The sequence below is a fragment of the Heterodontus francisci genome, chromosome 7 (assembly GCF_036365525.1).
Source record: "Heterodontus francisci isolate sHetFra1 chromosome 7, sHetFra1.hap1, whole genome shotgun sequence".
Lineage (NCBI taxonomy): Eukaryota > Metazoa > Chordata > Chondrichthyes > Heterodontiformes > Heterodontidae > Heterodontus > Heterodontus francisci.
This window is the reverse complement of record NC_090377.1, coordinates 584953-604984: the sequence shown is the minus strand read 5'-3', so window position 1 is coordinate 604984 and position 20032 is coordinate 584953. Positions and strand designations below refer to the sequence as shown.

Below are 20032 nucleotides of genomic sequence, written 5' to 3'. Positions count from 1 at the left end.
ATTGACTCCGGACCCCATGAGGTCTCATGGCATCAGGTTAAACAGGGGCAAGGAAATCTCCTGCTGATTACCACCTACCCTCAGCTGATGAATCAATAATCCTCCATGGTGAACTCCACTTGGAAGAAACTTTGAGGGTAGCAAAGGCACAGAATGTATTCTGGGTGGGGGCCATCAACGTCTGTCATGAACAGTGGCTTGGTAGCACCACTACAGACTGAGCTGGTTGAATCTTGAAGCACATACCAGCCACACTGAGCTTGCAGCAGGTGGTGAGAGAACCAAAACGGGGAGAATTCTTCTTGATCTCGTCCTTACCAACCGATACATCGCAGATGCATTTATACATGACAGTACTGGGAAGAATGACCACCACACAGTCCTTCGTGCAGATGAAGACCCATCTTCACAATTAGGACAGTCTCCATTGTGTTGTGCGGCACTACCACTGTGCTAAATGGGATAGATTGAAAACTGAACTGGGCGTCCATGAGGCGCTGTGGGCTATCAACAGCAGCAGAATTGTATTCCACTACAACCTGCAACCTCATGGCCCAGTATATCTCTCACTCTACCATTACCATCAAGCCAGGAGATTAACCCTAGTGTAATGAGGAGAACAGGAGAGCACACCAGGAGCAGCACCCAGGCATATCTAAAAATGAGGTGCCAACATGGTAAAGCTACAACACAGGACTACATGCATGCTAAATAGAGAAAGCAGCATTCAATAGACAGAGCTAAGCGGTGGTGGACAATTAAACAAGTAATGGGAGGAGGAGGCTCCACGAACATCTCCATCCTCAATGGTGACAGAGCATAGCACGTGAGTGTAAAAGACAAGAATGAAGGCTTTGCAACCATCTTCAGCCAGAAGTGCTGAGTGAATGACCCATCTCAGCGTCCTCCTTTGGTCCTCAATGTCGCAGACGCCAGGCTTCAGCTAATTTGATTCAGTGCACATGATATCAAGAAATGGTTGAACACACAAGATACAGCAAAGATTATGGGCCTTTTTTTTATTCCTTCATGGGATGTGGGCGTCGCTGGCTAGGACAGCATTTATTGCCCATCCCCAATTGCCTTTGAGACGGTGGTGGTGGTGAGCTGCCTTCTTGAACCGCTGCAGTCTATGTGAGGTAGGTATACCCACAGTGCTGTTAGGAAGGAAGTTCCAGGATTTTGACCCAGCGACAGGAACAGCGATATAGTTCCAAGTCAGGATGGTTTGTGTCTTGGAGGGGAACTTGCAGGTGGTGGTGCTCCCATGCATCTGCTGCCCTTGTCCTTCTAGTTGGTAGAGGTTGCGGGTTTGGAAGGTGCTGTCTAAGGAGCCTTGGTGCATTGCTGCAGTGCAGCTTGTAGATGGTACACACAGCTGCCACTGTGCGTCGGTGGTGGAGGGAGTGAATGTTTGTAGATGGGGTGCTGCTAATCAAGCGGGCTGTTTTATCCTGGATGGTGCCAAGCTTCTTGAGTGTTGTTGGAGCTGCACCCATCCAGGCAAGTGGAGAGTATTCCATCGCACTCCTGACTTGCGCTTTGAAGATGGTGGACAGGCTTTGGGGAGTCAGGAGGTGAGTTACTCGCCGCAGGATTCCTAGCCTCTGACCTGCTCTTGTAGCTACGGTATTTATATGGCTACTCCAGTTCAGCTTCTGGTCAATGGTAACCCCTAGGATGTTGATAGTGGGGAATTCAGCAATCGTAATGCCATTGAATGTCAAGGAGAGATGGTTAGATTCTCTCTTGTTGGAGATGGTCATTGCCTGGCACTTGTGACAATATGCCTAACAACATCCTGGCTGTAGTGCTGAAGACTTGTGTTCCAGAACTAGCCATGCTGTTCTAGTGCAGCTACAAAACTGAACACGGGCATCTGTGGGAAGGTGGGTTCACACCAACTGTGTACCTCAATATCTTGGGCTATTTTGTGGGATCAGTAGATGAGTTAAAGTTTTCAGCTTGGCGGAATAGGGATGCCTCGCTTCGCAATTTTATAACACTGACAATAATTTGAAAGTACTTCATTGGCTGGGAAGTGCTTTGGATGGTCCTGCTGTCTTTGTGCCGTAGTCTCTCTCCATTTAAACAATACTTTGCTTTTCTATTCTTCATACGAACATACAAATTAGGAGCAGGAGTAGTCCACTCGGCCCCTTGAACCTGCTTCACCATTCAACAAGATCATGGCTGATCTGATTGTAACCTCAACTCCACATTCCCGCCTACCCCCGATAACCTTTCACCGCCTTGCTTCTCAAGAATCTATCTACATCTGCCTTAAAAATATTCAAAGACTCTGCATCCACCACTGTGAGGAGGATGCAGAGAATCTGCAGAGGGATATAGCTAGGTTAAGTGAGTGGGCAAAAAATTGGCAGATGGAATATAATGTGGAAAAATGGGAGGTTATCCACTTTGGTAGTTTCTGCACTGAGTGTGAAGAAGGGAGTTTGGTAAGTGACGGGATATGAAGGGTTAATCTCTCTAAAGTCTAGTTTTTATTTACATTTAGCAATTAACTAAAATTATTAAGTTAAGAGGCAAGTTACGTTTCTTACAGTTTTAAATAGGGATGTACAAGCTCTCTGAGAGTAGCTGTAGCTGGTGTCACAGACCTGTAATTATTTTTCTCCTCGGATTAAAAACAGCATGTGTGCCTTTAAGACTCTTAAAAACAGTGCACCTTTAAGGAAGAGAAAGTTCTGGAGACATAGTGTGCCACAGCTGCATTTTTGTTACCCTGGGCAACAGCAGGAGACAGAGAGGTCACATGGTAATGCTTCCACTTGGCTGTGTGTGGAACTGGCAGAAACCGCTGAAACCGGTTAGTTTTGGGAGACTTTCCAGGGAGGCAAACTGAAGAGAAAGGAGCTGTTTATTCTCTCAGCAGAAAATTCTACAAGTAGCTACAAGCCAAGTTAATTCCCTGAATAAAGAAGAAAAGCCACCTTTTTCAAGAAACCATTTGTATTGCTGTGTTCATCGTTCAAAGAAATGTTTAATACTTGCTGCAGCCAATGAGTTGAATGCCTATCTTCTGAAGGACTATTTTTCATCAAATCCACATGAAGACTTCGAGTGGCCTTTGACTAGTTCCACATTAGAAGACCTCATCCATCAGGAGCATAACCTACAAAGACTTACTTATTTTATTTATTCTTAAGAGACAGCTAATTTTAAAAACTTCACTTTAAAAAAAAAAATTAACTACTGTTAGTTTTGAATGTGTGTGCGTGTGAATGGGGAGTTAGATTAAAATAAGTTAAAGGTCTTTAGACATAGGTTTATCTCAGTAGTGTTTAACATTTAGTTTTTTAATAAATAGTAAATTGTTGTTGTATAAAGATACCTGATTTGATCTGTGTCATTCTGAGGTTACTAAAGTGTTTCATTTGGCTGTTTTCTGATTGGGTGTGAAAGCTTAATATGCTGTGACTTGTGGAGTGACGGGACTGAATTGACAGTGCGTTGCTCCCGCCGTAGTCGCAACACTAGTAAATTAGTTTTTCCTCATGTTGATTGGCAAAAGAAGCAAATCACTTCAAATCTGTGCCCCCTTGTTCTCGATCCTTTCACGCATGGGAACAGTTTTTCTCGATCCAGACCTCTAGATTTTGAATACCTCTATAAAATGCCCTCTCAGCCTTCTCCTCTCCAAGGGAAATAGTCCCAGCTCCCCCAATCTGTCTTCATAACTTCCTATCTTGACTGTCTTTTCTCCCCTGGTCCTGTCTCTTCCCACCTACATCCGTGACTCTTTGGATGCCCTACGTCATTTTGACAATTTACGGTTTCCTGGTCCTAACCGCTTCCTCTTCACTGTGGACGTGCAATCTCTCTACACCTCCATCCCCCATCAGGACGGTCTGAGGGCTCTCCGCTTCTTCCTGAACAGAGGCCCAACCAGTCCCCATCCACCAACCCCCTCCTCCACCTGGCTGAACTTGTTCTTACATTGAACAATTTCTCCTTCAACTCCACTCACTAGCTTCAAATAAAAGGTGTTGCTATGGGTACACGCATGTGTCCGAATTATGCCTGTCTTTTTGTGGGGTATTTCGAACATTCCCTGTTCCAGTCCTACTCAGGCCCCTCCCCCAACTCTTTTTCCGGTACATTGATGACTGTATCGCTTTCGTTTCCTACTCTCGCCCCGAACTGGAAAACTTCATCAACTTTGCTTCCAATTTCCACCCTTCTCTCAGCTTTACATTGTCTATTTCTGAAACTTCCCTTCCCTTCTTAGACTCCTCTGTCTCCATCTCTGGGGATAGGCTGTCGACTAATATTCATTATAAGCCCACAGACCCCCATGGCTACCTTGATTACACCTCCTCATACCCTGTATCTTGCAAGGAGTCCATCCTATTATCCCAGTTTCTCCATCTCCAACGCATCTGTTCTGATGATAACCTTCTACAACAGCGCTTCTGACATGTCTTCCGTTTTCCTCAGCCGAGGATTCCCCCCACTGTGGTTGACAGGGCCCTCAACTGTGTCCAATCCATTTCCCGCATCTCTACCCTCACCCCTTCCTTCCAGAACCGCAACAGGGTTCCCCTTGTCCTCACTTTCCACCCCACCAGCCTCCACATCCAGAGGATCATCCTTTGCCATTTCCGCCACCTCCAGCTACCACCAAATGCATCTTCCCCTCCCCTCAACATTCCAAAGGGATCGTTCCCTCCGTGACACCCTGGTCCACTCTTCCATCACCTCTGACACCTTGTCCCCTTCCCACGGCACCTTCCCATGCAATTGCAGGAGGTGTAATACCTGCCCTTTTACCTCCTCTCTCCTCATTATCCAAGGCACCAAACACTCCTTCCAGTTGAAGCAGTGATTTACTTGTACTTCCTTCAATTTAGTATACTGTATTTGCTGCTCACAATGCTCACAATGTGGAAGAGCCTGTCACTCCAGAATTGGCCTTTATAGCCACTCCAGGCGCTGCTTCACAAACCACTGACCACCTCCAGGCGCGTATCCATTGTCTCTCGAGATAAGGAGGCCCAAAAGAATTTGCTGCTCACAATGCGGTCTCTACACGGGGGAGACCAAACGCAGATTGGGCGACCGCTTTGCGGAACACCTCCACTCAGTCCGCAAGCATGACCCTGAGCTTTCCGGTTGCTTGGCATTTCAACACTCCCCCAAGCTCTCATGCCAACATTTCTGTCTTTGGGCTGCTCCAGTGTTCCAGTGAACATCAACGCAAGCTCGAGGAGCGGCACCTGATATTTCAATTAGGCACTCGACAGCCTTGCAGAATCAACATTGAGTTCAATAACTTCATGACTGGCCTTTTTTCCATTTTTATATTTTCATTTTATTTTTTAATTATGTGGTTGTTTTTCATGTAGACATAGCTACTCATTATTCTGCTATTAACACTCTCTCTGGACTAATGCTTTGTCTTTCACCACAAGCATTAACACACTCTTTGCCTTTGTCCCAGGACAGCTTTGTTATTTAACCTCTCCTGCCCTCTGCCTTGTCCCACACCTTCCCTTTTGTTATCTTCCCCACTACCCTCCACCCCCTTCGCTTGCTTAAAACCTAATTCTTTTCGAACCTTTGCCAGTTCTGATGTAAGGTCACCGACCTGAAACTTTAACTCTGCTTCTCTCTCCACAGATGCTGCCTGACCTGAATATTTCCAGCACTCTGTTTTTATTTCAACTTAACCTCCTTGCTCTTGTACTCTATGCCCCTATTAATAAAGCCCAAGATACTGTATGCTTTATTAACTGCTCTCTCAACCTGCCCTGCCACCTTCAATGATTTATGCACGTATACCCCCAGGTCCCTCTGCTCTTGCATCCCCTTTAGAATTGTACCCTTTATGTTATATTGTCTCTCCATGTTTTTCCTACTAAAATGAATCACTTCACATTTCTCCGCATTGAACATCATCTGCCAGCTGTCTGCCCATTCCACCAACTCGTCTGTCCTTTTGAAGTTCTACACTATCCTCCTCACAGTTTGCAACTGTTCCAAGTTTTGTATCATCAGCAAATTTTGAAATTTTGACCACAAGCCACATAAGGAGATATTAAGCTCGATGACCAAAACTTGGTCAAAGAGTAGATTTAAGGAGTGTTTCAATAAGATCACCTCTCATTCTTCTAAACTCCAATGAAAAGGCCTAACCTGTTTAGCCGTTCTTGGTAATACAACCCCTTCATCCCAGGAATCAACCTATTGAACCTTTTCTGAACTGCCTCCAATGCCAGTATATCCTTCTTTAAATACGGGGACCAAAACTGTACACAGTACTCCAGGTGTGGCCTCATCAATGCCCTGTACAGTTGTAACAGGACTTCCCTATTTTTAAACTCTAACCCCCTCGCAATAGAGGCCAAATTTCCATTTACCTTCCTAATTACCTGTTGCACCTGCATGCTGGCTTTTTGTGTTTCATGCACAAGAACACCCAGATCCCTCTGTACTGCAGTATTTTGTAGTCTTTCTCCATCTAAATAATAATCTGCCTTTTTATTTTTCCTACCAAAGTGGATGACCTCACACTTTCTTACATTGAACACCATCTGCCAAGTTTTTGCCCACTCATTTAACCTATCTATATCCCTTTGCAGATTTTTTGTGTCCTCATCACTACATGCCTTCCCACCTATTTTTGTATTGTCAGCAAATTTGGATACATTACACACTGTCCCTTCCTCTAAGTCATTAATGTAGATAGTAAATAGCTGAGGCCCCAGGACCGATCCTTGTGGCACCCCACTAGTTACGGCTTTCCAACCTGAAAAGGACCCATTAATCCCGACTCTCTGCCTTCTGTGTGTTAGCCAATCCTCAATCCATGCCAACACATTACCCCCAATACCCTAAGCTTCTATTTTGTGCAATAACCTTTTATGTGACCCCTTATCAAACGCCTTCTGAAAATCCAAATACACAACATCTACTGGTTCACCTTTATCCACTCTGCTTGTTATATCCTCAAAGAACTCTAACAAATTTGTCAAACATGATTTCCCTTTCGTAAAACTATGTTGACTCTGTTTGATTGCATTATGTTTTTCTAAATATCCTGCTATTTCTTCCTTAATAATCAACTCAAGCATTTTCCAAATGACTGATGTTAAGCTAACTGGTCTATAGTTTCCTGCTTTCTGCCTCCCTTCTTTTTTGAATAGGGGTGTCACATTAGCAGTTTTCCAATCTGCTGGTACCCTACCGGAATCCAGTGAGTTTTGGTATATTATGACCAATGTCTCCAATGTCTCTGCAGCCACTTTTTTTTAAAACCCTTGGATGCAGGCCATCAGGTCCTGGCGACTTGTCTGCCTTTAGTCCCATCAGTTTATCCAGCACCTTTTCCCTCGTGACAGTGATTGTAACAAGTTCCTCCCTCCCATTAACACCTTGCTCATCTATTATTGTCCTCCACCGTGAAGACCGATGCAAAATATTGGTTTAAATTATCTGCCATTTCCCTGTTATTAATTCCCCATCCTCATCCTGGGCGGCACAGTGGCATAGTGGTTAGCACCACAGCCTCACAGCTCCAGTGACCTGGGTTCAGTTCTGGGTACTGCCTGTGCGGAGTTTGCAAGTTCTCCCTGTGGACTGCGTGGGTTTCCACTGGGTGCTCTGGTTTCTTCCCACAGCCAAAGACTTGCAGGTTGATAGGTAAATTGGCCATTGTAAATTGCCCCTAGTGAGATAGGTGGTAGGAGAATTCAGGGAAGGTGGGAATGTGGTAGGGGACATGGGATTAATGTAGAATTAGTATAAATGGGTGGCTGATGGTCAGCACAGACTTGGTGAGTCGAAGGGCCTGTTTCAGTGCTGTATCTCTCTATGTTTCTATCCTCTAAGGGTCCCACACTTACTTTAACTACTCTCTTCCTTTTTATATCCCCAAAGAAGCTCTGTTTTTATATTTCTTGCCAATTTACTCTCAATCAATTTTCTCCCTCTTTATTAGTTTTTTAGTCATCCGCTGCTGGTTTCTAAATATTTGCCAATCCTCTGGCCTACCACTCGTTTTTGCCGCATTGTACGCCTTTGCTTTTTATTTTATACTCTCAACTTCCTTTGTTATCCACGGGTGACTCATCGTTCTCTTCGATTCCTTCCTTCTGACTGGAATACATGTTTGTTGAGTGTTATGAAATATCTGCTTAAAAGTCTGCCACTGCTCATCTACTGACTTCCCCTGTAGTCCATTTCCCCAGCCCGCTTTAGACAACTCTTTCTTCATACCTCTGTAATTGTCCTTGTTTAAGTTGAAGACACTGGTTTGAGACCCAAGTTGCTCACCCTCAAACTGAATTTGAAATTCTACCATGTTATGATCGCTTCCCCCTAAAGGATCCTTAACTACGAGATCTCTTATTAATCCTACCTCATTACACAACACCAAATCTAAAATAGCCTGTTCCCTGGTAGGCTCTGTAACATATTGCTCTAAGTAACAATCCCTGATGCACTCTACAAATTCGTCTTCACTTGCCAATTTGATTTGTCCAGTCTATATGCAGATTAAAATCACCCAGGATAATTGCAGTGCCCTTCCTACTTGCCTCCATTATTTCCTGATTTATATCTTGTCCTACAGAGCACTTCGGGGGCCTATAGACCACTCCCACCCGTGATTTCTTTCCCTTGCTATTCCTTATTTCCACCCAAACTGATTCTACATCACGATCTATTACACCTATATCATTACTCACAACTGCACTGATCCCTTCCTTTAATAGCAAAGCTACCCCACCTCCTTTTCCTTTCTGCCTATTCTTCTGGAACGTTGAATATCCTTGAACATTGAGATTCCAGTCCTGGTCATCCTGCAACCACGTCTCAGTGATAGCTAACAAATCATATTCATTTATTTCTATCTGCGCCGTCAGCTCATCTATCTTGTTACAAATGCTACGTGCATTCAGATAAAGAGCTTTAAGCTTTGACTTTTTACCATTTTTACCTACTCTGGTTCTAGTTTCTGCTGTACTCTTGTGCTTGTATTCTCTGTCCCTTCCTGTCACTCCGATTAATGTATGCTCCTTCACTACCCTGCACCTCTGCTCTCTGGTTACTATTCGACTTTTTAAACATCCCTTCAACTGAACCCACCCCCCCACTATTTAGTTTAAAACCTTATTTACAACCCCAGTTATACGATTCGCCAGGACACTGGTCCCAGCATGGTTCAAGTGAAGCCCATCCCAACGGAACAGCTCTCCCTTTCCCCAGTACTGGTGCCAGTGTCCCATGAATCGGAACCCATTTCTCCCACACCAATCTTTGAGCCACACATTTACCTCTCTAATCTTATTTACCCGATGCCAATTAGCACATGGCTCAGGTAGTAGTCCGGAGATTACCACCTTTGTGGTTCTGCATTTCAATTTGGCCCCGAGCTGCTCATAGTCCCTCAGCAGAACCTCTTTCCTAGTCCTACCTATGTCTACCTAGTTGCTAGGCTTATCTTTGCATCCTTTTCTGAACAAGGGTGTAATATTTGAAATTCTCCAGTCCTCTGGCACCACCCAAGTCTAAGGAAGGCTGGAAAATTATGGCCAGTGCATCCGCAATTTCCACTCTCACTTCCCTCAGTATCCTTGTATGCATCTCATCCGGCCCTGGTGCTTTATCAACTTTAAGTATAGACAGCCCTATCTAATATCTCCTCCTTATCAATTTTAAATCCTTCTCGTGCATGAATTAGTTCCTCTTTCACTATGGCCTGGGTAGGATCTTCTTCCTTTCATTTAATACCTCAGCTATGCCCCCTGCCTCAATGCGTATATCCTCATTTTGCTCCCTAATTGGCTCCAGTCCTCCTTTACCATCTTTTCACTATTTATTGCAAAGAGAAGACCTTGGGATTCCCTTTTATGTTAGCTGACAGTCTCTTTTCATACTCTCTCTTTGCTTCTCTTATTTCCTTTTCACTTCCTCTCTGAACCTTCTATATTCAGCCTGGTTCTCCATTGTATTTTGTACCTGACATCTGTCATAAGCACACTTTTTCTTCATCTTCATCTCTATCTCTTTTGTCATCCAAGAAACTCTGGATTTTCTTGCCCTACCTTTCCCCTTTGAGGGAATATGCCTTGACTGTGCCTGAACTATCTATTTATTTATTTTATTTAGAGATACAGCACTGAAACAAGCCCTTCGGCCCACCGAGTCTGTGCCGACCAACAACCACCCATTTATACTAATCCTACGTTAACCCCATATTCTCTACCACATCCCCACCAATCTCCCACCTCCTAACTCCACTAGGGGCAATTTACAATGGCCAATTTACCGATCAACCTGCAAGTCTTTGGCTGTGGGAGGAAACCGGAGCACCCGGCGGAAACCCACGCAGACACAGGGAGAACTTGCAAACTCCGCACAGGCAATACCCAGAACTGAACCCGGGTCGCTAGAGCTGTGAGGCTGCGGTGCTAACCACTGCGCCACTGTGCTGCCCTCTTTAAAGAGAGCCCATTGTTCAGCTACTGTTTTTCCCGCCAATCTTTGATTCCAATTTATTTGGCCGCGCTCCTAGCTAAGCTGTTCCAGTACAGCTACAACACTGGCATCTGACTGGCAATGTGGAAAAATGCACAGGTATGCCCTGTGCATAAAAAGCAGGTCAAATCCAATCCTGCCAATTACTGCCCCATCAGTGTACTCTCAATCATCAACAAAGTGATGGAAGGTGTCATCGACAGTGCTATCAAGCGGCACTTGCTCAGCAATAACCTACTCACTGACGCTCAGTTTGGGTTCCGCCAGGGTCACTCAGCTCCGGACATCATTACAGCCTTGTTCCAAACATGGACAAAAGAGTGGAACTCCAAAGGTGAGGTGAGAGTGACTGCCCTTGACATCAAGGCAGCATTTGACTGAGTATGGCATCAAGGAGCCCGAGCAAAACTGGAGTCAATGCGAATCAGGGGGAACATTCTCCACTGGTTGGAGTCATACCTTACACAAAGGAAGATGGTTGTGGTTGTTGAAGGTCAATTATTTGAGCTCCAGGACATCACTGCAGGAGTTTCTCAGTGTAGTGTTCTAGGCCCAACCAGCTTCAACTGCTTCATCAATGACCGTCCTTCAATCATAAGGTCAGAAGTGGGGATGCTCACTGATGATTGCAGAATATTCAGCACCATTCGCGACTCCTCATACTGAAGCAACCCATGTCGAGATGCAGTAAGACTGGACAACATCCGGGCTTGGGCTGATAAGTGGTTAAGTAACATTCGCACCACACAAGTGCCAAGAAATGACCATCACAAACAAGAGAGAATCTAACCCTCTCCCCTTGATGTTCAATAGCATTATCATCGTTGAATCCCCCACTATCAACATCCTGGAAGTTACCATTGACCAGAAACTGAACTGGAGCAGTTACATAAATGCTGGGCTACAACAGCGAGTCAGAGGCTAGGAATTCTGCAGCCTTCTGTCTCCACAAAGCCTGTCCCTGTAGGGCACAAGTCAGGAGTGTGATGGAATTTCTCCACATGCCTGGATGGGTACAACTCCAACAACACTCAAGGAGCTCAACACCATCCAGGAAAAAGCAGCCCGCTTGATTGGTACCCCATCCACCACCTTCAACATTCACTCCCTTCACCACGAAAGCACAGTTGCAGCGGTGTGTACTATCTACAAGATGCACTGCAGCAATGCACCAAAGCTGCTTCGACAGTACCTTCGAAACCCGCGACCTCTACCAACTAGAACGTCAAGGGCAGCAGCTGCATGGGAACACCACCACCTGCAAGTTCCCCACCAAGCCACACACCATCCTGACTTGGAACTAGATCGCCGTTCCTTCACTGTCGCTGGGTCAAAAACCTGGAACTCTCTTCCTAATAGCATTGTGGGTGTACCTACCCCGTACGGACTGAAGTGGTTCAAGAAGGCAGCTCACCACCACCTTCTGAAAGGCAGTTAGGGATGGGCAATAAATGCTGGCGTGACCAGTGATGCCCACATCCCATGAACGAATTTTAAAAAATGCCCCCTATATGCTGTCCTACTGTTATTTGATCCACTTGGCCCACCTCATTCCCAAGAATCAGGTCCAGTAGTGCCTCCTTTCTCGTTGGACTGGAATCATACTGCTGTAGAAAAGTTTCCTGAGCACATTCCAGGAACCCTTGCTCCTCTCTGCCCTTTACACTACCACCATCCCAGGTTGAGGTCAGGTTTGAGATTTTTTTTTAAACACTGCCTACTTCCGCCTACATAACATCACCAGACTCCTTCCCTGCCTCAAATAATCTGCTGCTGTGACTCTAAACCTTTAGACTTGACTATTCCAATGCTTTCCTGGTCGGCCTTCCACCTTGCACCCTTCTAAAACCTCAGCTCATCCAAAACTCTGCTGCCATATCGAAACTCGCACCAAGTCCCGTTCATCCATCAGCTCTGTGCTTGTTAACCGATATTGGCTCTCAGTCCGGCAAAATCTTGATTTTAAAATTCTTATCCTTGTTTTCAAACCCCTCTTTGGCTTAGCCCTATCTCTGAAACCTCGTCCAGCCTTAAAACTCTCCGAGTCTCAAATTCTGGCCTCTTGTGCATTCCCCATTTTCATTGTCCCACTGCTTAGGTCCTAAGCTCTGGAATTCTCTCCCTAAACCTCTACAACTATCTAACGCTCTTTCCTCCTTTAAGACATTCTTCAAAATCAACCTTTCTTTTTACCAAGTTTTTGTGACTCGCCGTTAAATTCTTTCGACTCCTGTGAAGCACCTTGGGATGTTTTACTATGTTCAAGGTATTGTTTAAAGCGAGTTAGTGTTCTGGCTGTATTTTACACACACTTGATGAACAAATGGAATAACTGAGTGCCTCCCACCTTGCACGATCAACTCCCAGAACTCTTGTAGCCCCTTTGCCTCCACATTCTCTTTAAGGGTTTTCAGCAGCATGTTGAAGTGTTGGGATTCTCCGACCTGGAAATACATTAACAGGCAACAGGACAGCGTTAGTTTACAAATGTCAACAGCTGTGGTATAAACTACAATATCACTCACCTACCCAAACTTTGGTATAAACCACAAGATCACTTAAAGTTTGGTATAAATTACTTTCTTTTGGGCTTCCTTATCTCGAGAGACAATGGATACGCGCCTGGAGGTGGTCAGTGGTTTGTGAAGCAGCGCCTGGAGTGGCTATAAAGGCCAATTCTAGAGTGGCAGGCTCTTCCACTGGTGCTGCAGAGAAATTTGTTTGTCGGGGCTGTTGCACAGTTGGCTCTCCCCTTGCGCCCCAGTCTTTTTTCCTGCCAACTAAGTCTCTTCGACTTGCCACATTTTAGCCCTGTCTTTATGGCTGCCCGCCAGCTCTGGCGAACGCTGGCAACTGACTCCCACGACTTGTGATCAATGTCACAGGATTTCATGTCGCGTTTGCAGACGTCTTTAAAGTGGAGACATGGACGGCCGGTGGGTCTGATGCCAGTGGCGAGCTCGCTGTACAATGTGTCTTTGGGGATTCTGCCATCTTCCATGCGGCTCACATGGCCAAGCCATCTCAAGCGCCGCTGACTCAGTAGTGTGTACAAGCTGGGGATGTTGGCCGCCTCGAGGACTTCTGTGTTGGAGATACGGTCCTGCCACCTGATGCCAAGTATTCTCCGGAGGCAGCGAAGATGGAATGAATTGAGACGTCGCTCTTGGCTGACATACGTTGTCCAGGCCTCGCTGCCATAGAGCAAGGTACTGAGGACACAGGACTGATACACTCGGACTTTTGTGTTCCGTGTCAGTGCGCCATTTTCTCACACTCTCTTGGCCAGTCTGGACATAGCAGTGGAAGCCTTACCCATGTGCTTGTTGATTTCTGCATCTGGAGACAGGTTACTGGTGATAGTTGAGCCTAGGTAGGTGAAATCTTGAACCACTTCCAGAGCGTGGTTGCCAATATTGATGGATGGAGCATTTCTGACGTCCTGCCCCATGATGTTCGTTTTCTTGAGGCTGATGGTTAGGCCAAATTCATTGCAGGCAGCCGCAAACCTGTCGATGAGACTCTGCAGGCACTCTTCAGTGTGAGATGTTAAAGCAGCATCATCAGCAAAGAGGAGTTCCCCGATGAGGACTTTCCGTACTTTGGACTTCGCTCTTAGACGGGCAAGGTTGAACAACCTGCCCCCTGATCTTGTGTGGAGGAAAATTCCTACTTCAGAGGACATGAACTAATGTGAAAGCAGCAAGGAGAAGAAAATCCCAAGAAGTGTGGGTGCGAGAACACAGCCCTGTTTCACGCCACTCAGGATAGGAAAGGGCTCTGGAAAGGTCTACTACATCACTCAAATAATGCTATAAAATACATTGCATTTACCCAAACCATCGTACGAATTGGAACAGTGGTATAGTGATAACGTTACTGAGACTAATAATCCAGAGACCCAGACTAATGTTGCAGAGACATGGGGCTGCATTTTACAAGCTTGCCGCCGATCTCATAGAGTCACAGAGTTATCCAGCACAGAAACAGGCCCTTCGGCCTGTCTTGTCTGTGCCGGCCATCAAGCACCTAACTATTCTAATCCCATTTTCCAGTACTTGGACCATAGTCTTGTATGCTATGGCATTTCAAGTGCTCATCTAAATACTTCTTAAATGTTGTGAGGGTTCCAGCCTCTACCACCTCTTCAGGCAGTGTGTTCCAGATTCCAACCACCCTCTGGTTGAAATTTTTTTTCCCAAATCCCCTCTAAACCTCCTGCAGCTTACCGTAAATCTATGCCCCCTGGTTATTGATCTCTCCATTAAGGGAAAAAGTTTCTTCCTAACTAACCTACCTATGCCCCTCATAATTTTGTATACCTCAATCATGTCCCCTCTCAGCCTTCTCTGCTCCAAGGAAAACAACCCTAGCCTTTTCAGTCTCTCTTCATAGCTGAAATGCTCCAGCCCAGGCAACATCCTGGTGAATCTCCTCTGCACCCTCTCCAGTGCAATCACATCCTTCTTATAGTGTGGTGCCCAGAACTGTACACAGTACTCCAGCTGTGGCCTAACTAGCGTTTTATACAGCTCCATCATAACCTCCCTGCTCTTATATTCTATGCCTCGGTTAATAAAGGCAAGTATCCCATATGCCTTCCTTACCACCTTATCTACCTGTGCTGCTGCCTTCAGTGAACTATGGACAAGTACACCGAGATCCTTCTGACTTTCTGTACTTCCTATGGTCCTACCATCCATTGTACACTCCCTTACCTTGTTAGTCCTCCGAAAATGCATCACCTCACACTTCTCAGGATTAAATTCCATTTGCCACTGCTCCGCCCATCTTACCAGCCCATCTATATCATCCTGTAATCTAAAACTTTCCTCCTCACTATTTACTTGATTAGAATCCAGGAGCGGCATGTCCCTGTGAGGAAGAAGGATACGTTTGGCAAGTTTCGGGAACCTTGGATAACGAGGGATATTGTGAGCCGAGTCAAAAAGAAAAAGGAAGCATTCGTAAGGGCTAGAAGGCTGGGAACAGACGAAGCCCTTGAGGAATATAAAGAAAGTAGGGAGGAACTTAAGCAAGGAGTCAGGAGGGCTAAAAGGGGTCATGAAAAGTCATTGGCAAGCAGGATTAAGGAAAATCCCAAGGCTTTTTATACGTATATAAAGAGGGTAACCACGGAAAGAGTTGGCCCACTCAAGGACAGAGGAGAGAATCTATGTGTGGAGCCAGAAGAAATGGGCGAGGTACTAAATCAGTACTTTGTATCAGTATTCACCAAAGTGAAGGACTTGGTGGATGATGAGTCTAGGGAAGGGAGTGTAGATAGTCTGGGCCATGTCGTTATCAAAAAGGAGGTGTTGGGTGTCTTGCAAAGCATTACGGTAGATAAGTCCCCAGGGCCTGATGGGATCTACCCCAGAATACTGAGGGAGGCAAGGGAAGAAATTGCTGGGGCCTTGACAGAAATCTTTGTATCCTCATTGGCGACAGGTGAGGTCCCAGAGGACTGGAGAATAGCCAATGTTGTTCCTTTCTTTAAGAAGGGTAGCAAGGATAATCCAGGAAATTATGGGCCGGTGAGCTTTACGTCAGTGGTAGGGAAATTATTAGAGAGGATTCTTCGGGACAGGATTTATTCCCATTTGGAAACAAATGAACATATTAGCAAGAGGCAGCATGGTTTTGTGAAGGGGAGGTCGTGTCTCACTAACTTGATTGAGTTTTTTGAGGAAGTGACGAAGATGATTGATGAAGGAAGGGCAGTGGATGTTATCTATATGGACTTCAGTAAAGCCTTTGACAAGGTCCCACATGGCAGACTGGTACAAAAGGTGAAGTCACACGGGATCAGAGGTGAGCTGGCAAGATGGATACTGAACTGGCTCGGTCATCGAAGACAGAGGGTAGCAGTGGAAGGGTGCTTTTCTGAATGGAGGGATGTGACTAGTGGTGTTCCGCAGGGATTAGTGCTGGGACGTTTGCTCTTTGTAGTATATATAAATGATTTGGAGGAAAATGTAACTGGTCTGATTCATAAGTTTGCAGACGACACAAAGGTTGGTGGAGTTGCGGACAGTGATGAGGATTGTCAGAGGATATAGCAGGATATAGATCGGTTGGAGACTTGGGCGGAGAGATGGCAGATGGAGTTTAATCTGGACAAATATGAGGTAATGCATTTTGGAAGGTCTAATGCAGGTGGGAAGTATACAGTAAATGGCAGAACCATTAGGAGTATTGACAGGCAGAGAGATCTGGGCGTACAGGTCCACAGGTCACTGAAAGTGGCAACGCAGGTGGATAATGTAGTCAAGAAGGCATACGGCACGCTTGCCTTCATCGGTCGGGGCAGAGTATAAGAATTGGCAAGTTATGCTGCAGCTGTGCAGAACTTTAGTTAGGCCACACTTAGAATATTGCATGCAATTCTGGTCGCCACACTACCAGAAGGACGCGGATGCTTTGGAGAGGTTACAGAAGAGGTTTACCAGGATGTTGCCTGGTCTGGAGGGCATTAGCTATGAGGAGAGGTTGGATAAACTTGGATTGTTTTCACTGGAACGACGGAGGTGGAGGGGCGACATGATAGAGGTTTACAAAGTTATGAGCGGCATGGACAGAGTGGATAGTCAGAAGCTTTTTCCCAGGGTGGAAGAGTCAGTTACTAGGGGACATAGGTTTAAGGTGCGAGGGGCAAAGTTTAGAGGGAATGTGCGAGGCAAGTTCTTTACACAGTGGGTGGTGAGTGCCTGGAACTTGTTGCCGGGGGAGGTGGTGGAAGCAGGTACCATAGAGACGTTTAAGAGGCATCTTGACAAATACATGAATAGGAAGGGAATAGAGGGTTATGGGCCCCGGAAGTGCAGAAGGTGTTAGTTTAGGCAGGCATCAAGATCGGCGCAGGCTTGGAGGGCCGAATGGCCTGTTCCTGTGCTATACTGTTCTTTGTGACATTGCCGGCCATACAGCACCCAACTATTCTTATCCCATATTCTTGCACTTGGCCCGTAGCTTTGTATGCTATGTTGTTTCAAGTGCTCATCCAAATACTTCTTAAATGTTGTGAGGGTTCCTGCCTCTACCACCTCTTCAGTGTGGGGGGGCAGGGGGGGTTCCTGATAAAATGCTTCCTCAAATCCCCCCTAAACCACCTGCCCCTTACCCTAAATCTATGCCCCCTGGTTCTTGATCTCTCCACTAAAGGAAAAAGTTTCCTCCTATTGAACCTTTAGTACCCCTCATAATTATGTATACCTCAATCAGGTCCCCCCTCAGCCTTCTCTGCTCTAAGGAAAACAACCCTAGTCTTTTCAGTCTCTCTTCATAGCTGAAATGCTCCAGCTCAGGCAACATCCTGCTGAATCTCCTCTGCACCCTCTCCAGTGCAATCACATCCTTCTTATAGTGTGGTGACCAGAACTGTACACAGTACTCCAGCTGTGGCCTAACGAGCGTTTTATACAGCTCCATCATAACCTCACTGCTATTATATTCTATGCCTCGGCTAATAAAGGCAAGTATCCCATATGCCTTCCTAACCACCTTAACTGCTGGTGCTGCTGCCTTCAGTGATCGATGGTCAAGTACACCGAGATCCTTCTGACTTTCTGTACTTCCTAGGGTCCTACCATCCATTGTATATTCCCTGGCCTTGTTAGTCTTCCAAAATGCATCACCTCACACTTTTCAGGATTAAATTCCATTTGCCACTGTTCCGCCCATCTTACCAGCCCACCTATATCTCGCTGTAATCTAAGGATTTCCTCCTCACTATTTACAACACCACCAATTTTCGTGTCATCTGCGAACTTACTGATCACACCTCTTATATTCACGTCTAAATCATTAATGTACACTACAAACAGCAAGGGTCCCAGTACCTTTCAAAGAACAAAGAACAGTACAGCACAGGAACAGGCCATTCGGCCCTCCAAGCCTGCGCCGATCTTGATGCCTGCCTAAACTAAAACCTTCTGCACTTCCGGGGACCGTATCCCTCTATTCCCATCCTATTCATATATTTGTCAAGATGCCTCTTAAACGTCGCTATCGTATCTGCTTCCACCACCTCCCGCGGCAGCAAGTTTCAGGCACTCAACCCCCCTGTGTTTAAAGAACTTGCCTCGCACATCCCCTCTAAACTTTGCCCCTCGCACCTTAAACCTCTGTCCCCTAGTAACTGACTCTTCCACCCTGGGAAAAAGCTTCTGACTATCCACTCTGTCCATGCCGCTCATAACTTTGTAAACCTCTATCATGTCGCCCCTCCACCTCCGTGGTTCCAGTGAAAACAATCCGAGTTTATCCAACCTCTCCTCATAGCTAATGCCCTCCAGACCAGGCAACATCCTGGTAAACCTCTTCTGTAACCTCTCCAAAGCCTCCACGTCCTTCTGGTAGTGTGGCGACCAGAATTGCATGCAATATTCTAAGTGTGGCCTAACTAAAGTTCTGCACAGCTGCAGCATAACTTGCCAATTCTTATACTCTATGCCCCGACCGATGAAGGCAAGCATGTGCTTTAATTTTATGCACTAACCTCTTCTGTGGGACTATGTCGAAAGCCTTCTGAAAGTTCAAATAAACCACATCCACTGGCTCCCCTCATCAACTCTACTAGTTACATCCTCGAAGAATTCTAGTAGATTTGTCAAGCATGATTTCCCTTTCGTAAATCCATGCTGACTCTGTCCGATTCTACCACGGTTCTCTAAGTGCTCTGCTATAAAATCTTTGATAATGGACTCTGGAAGTTTCCCCACTACCGACGTCAGGCTGACTGGTCTATAATTCCCTGTTTTCTCTCTACCTTCCTTTTTAAATAGCAGGGTTACATTAGCTACCCTCAGATCTGTAGGAACTGTTCTAGAGTCTATAGAATTTTGAAAGATGACCACCAATGTATCCACTATTTCTCGGGCCACTTCCTTAAGTACTCTGGGATGTAGATTATCAGGCCCTGGGGATTTATCGGCCTTCAATCCCATCAATGTCCCCAACACCATTTCTTGACTAAGACTGATTTACTTCAGTTCCTCCCTCTCACTAAACCCTGTGTTCCCCAACATTTCTGGTATGATATTTGTGTCCTCCTTTGTGAAGACAGAACCAAAGTATGCATTGAGTTGGTCAGCTATTTCTTTGTTCCCCATAATAAATTCCCGTTTCTGACTGTAAGGGACCCACATTTATCTTCACCAATCTTTTTCTCTTCACATACCTATAGAAACTTTTACAGTCAGTTTTTATGTTCCCTGCAAGCTTACTCTCGTACTCTATTTTCCCCTTCTTAATCAATCCCTTGGTCCTCCATTGCTGAATTCGAAACTGCTCCCAATCCTCAGGTCTGTTGTTCCTTCTGGCAAATTTATATGCCTCTTCCTTGGATCTAATGCTATCTCTAATTTCCCTTGTAAGCCATGGTTTGGCTACCTTTCCCATTTTACTTTTGCGCCAGACAGGAATAAACAATTGTTGCAGTTCATCCACGCGCTCTTTGAATGTTTGTCATTGCCTATCCACTGTCATCCCTTTAAGTTTCCCAATCCATCATAGCCAACTCGCACCT

The 20032-nt window shown here is 45.6% G+C and overlaps 1 protein-coding gene across 1 annotated transcript in view; it reads right to left on the bottom strand.

Moving 5' to 3' along the window:
- xrcc5 (X-ray repair complementing defective repair in Chinese hamster cells 5) overlaps positions 1-20032 on the bottom strand; it is a 388719-nt gene that overhangs the window by 31933 nt on the left and 336754 nt on the right. Inside the window, exon 18 of the mRNA XM_068034693.1 lies at positions 12851-12947. Coding sequence (XP_067890794.1) covers positions 12851-12947 — 97 coding nt within the window. The remainder of the gene's footprint in view (positions 1-12850; positions 12948-20032) is intronic.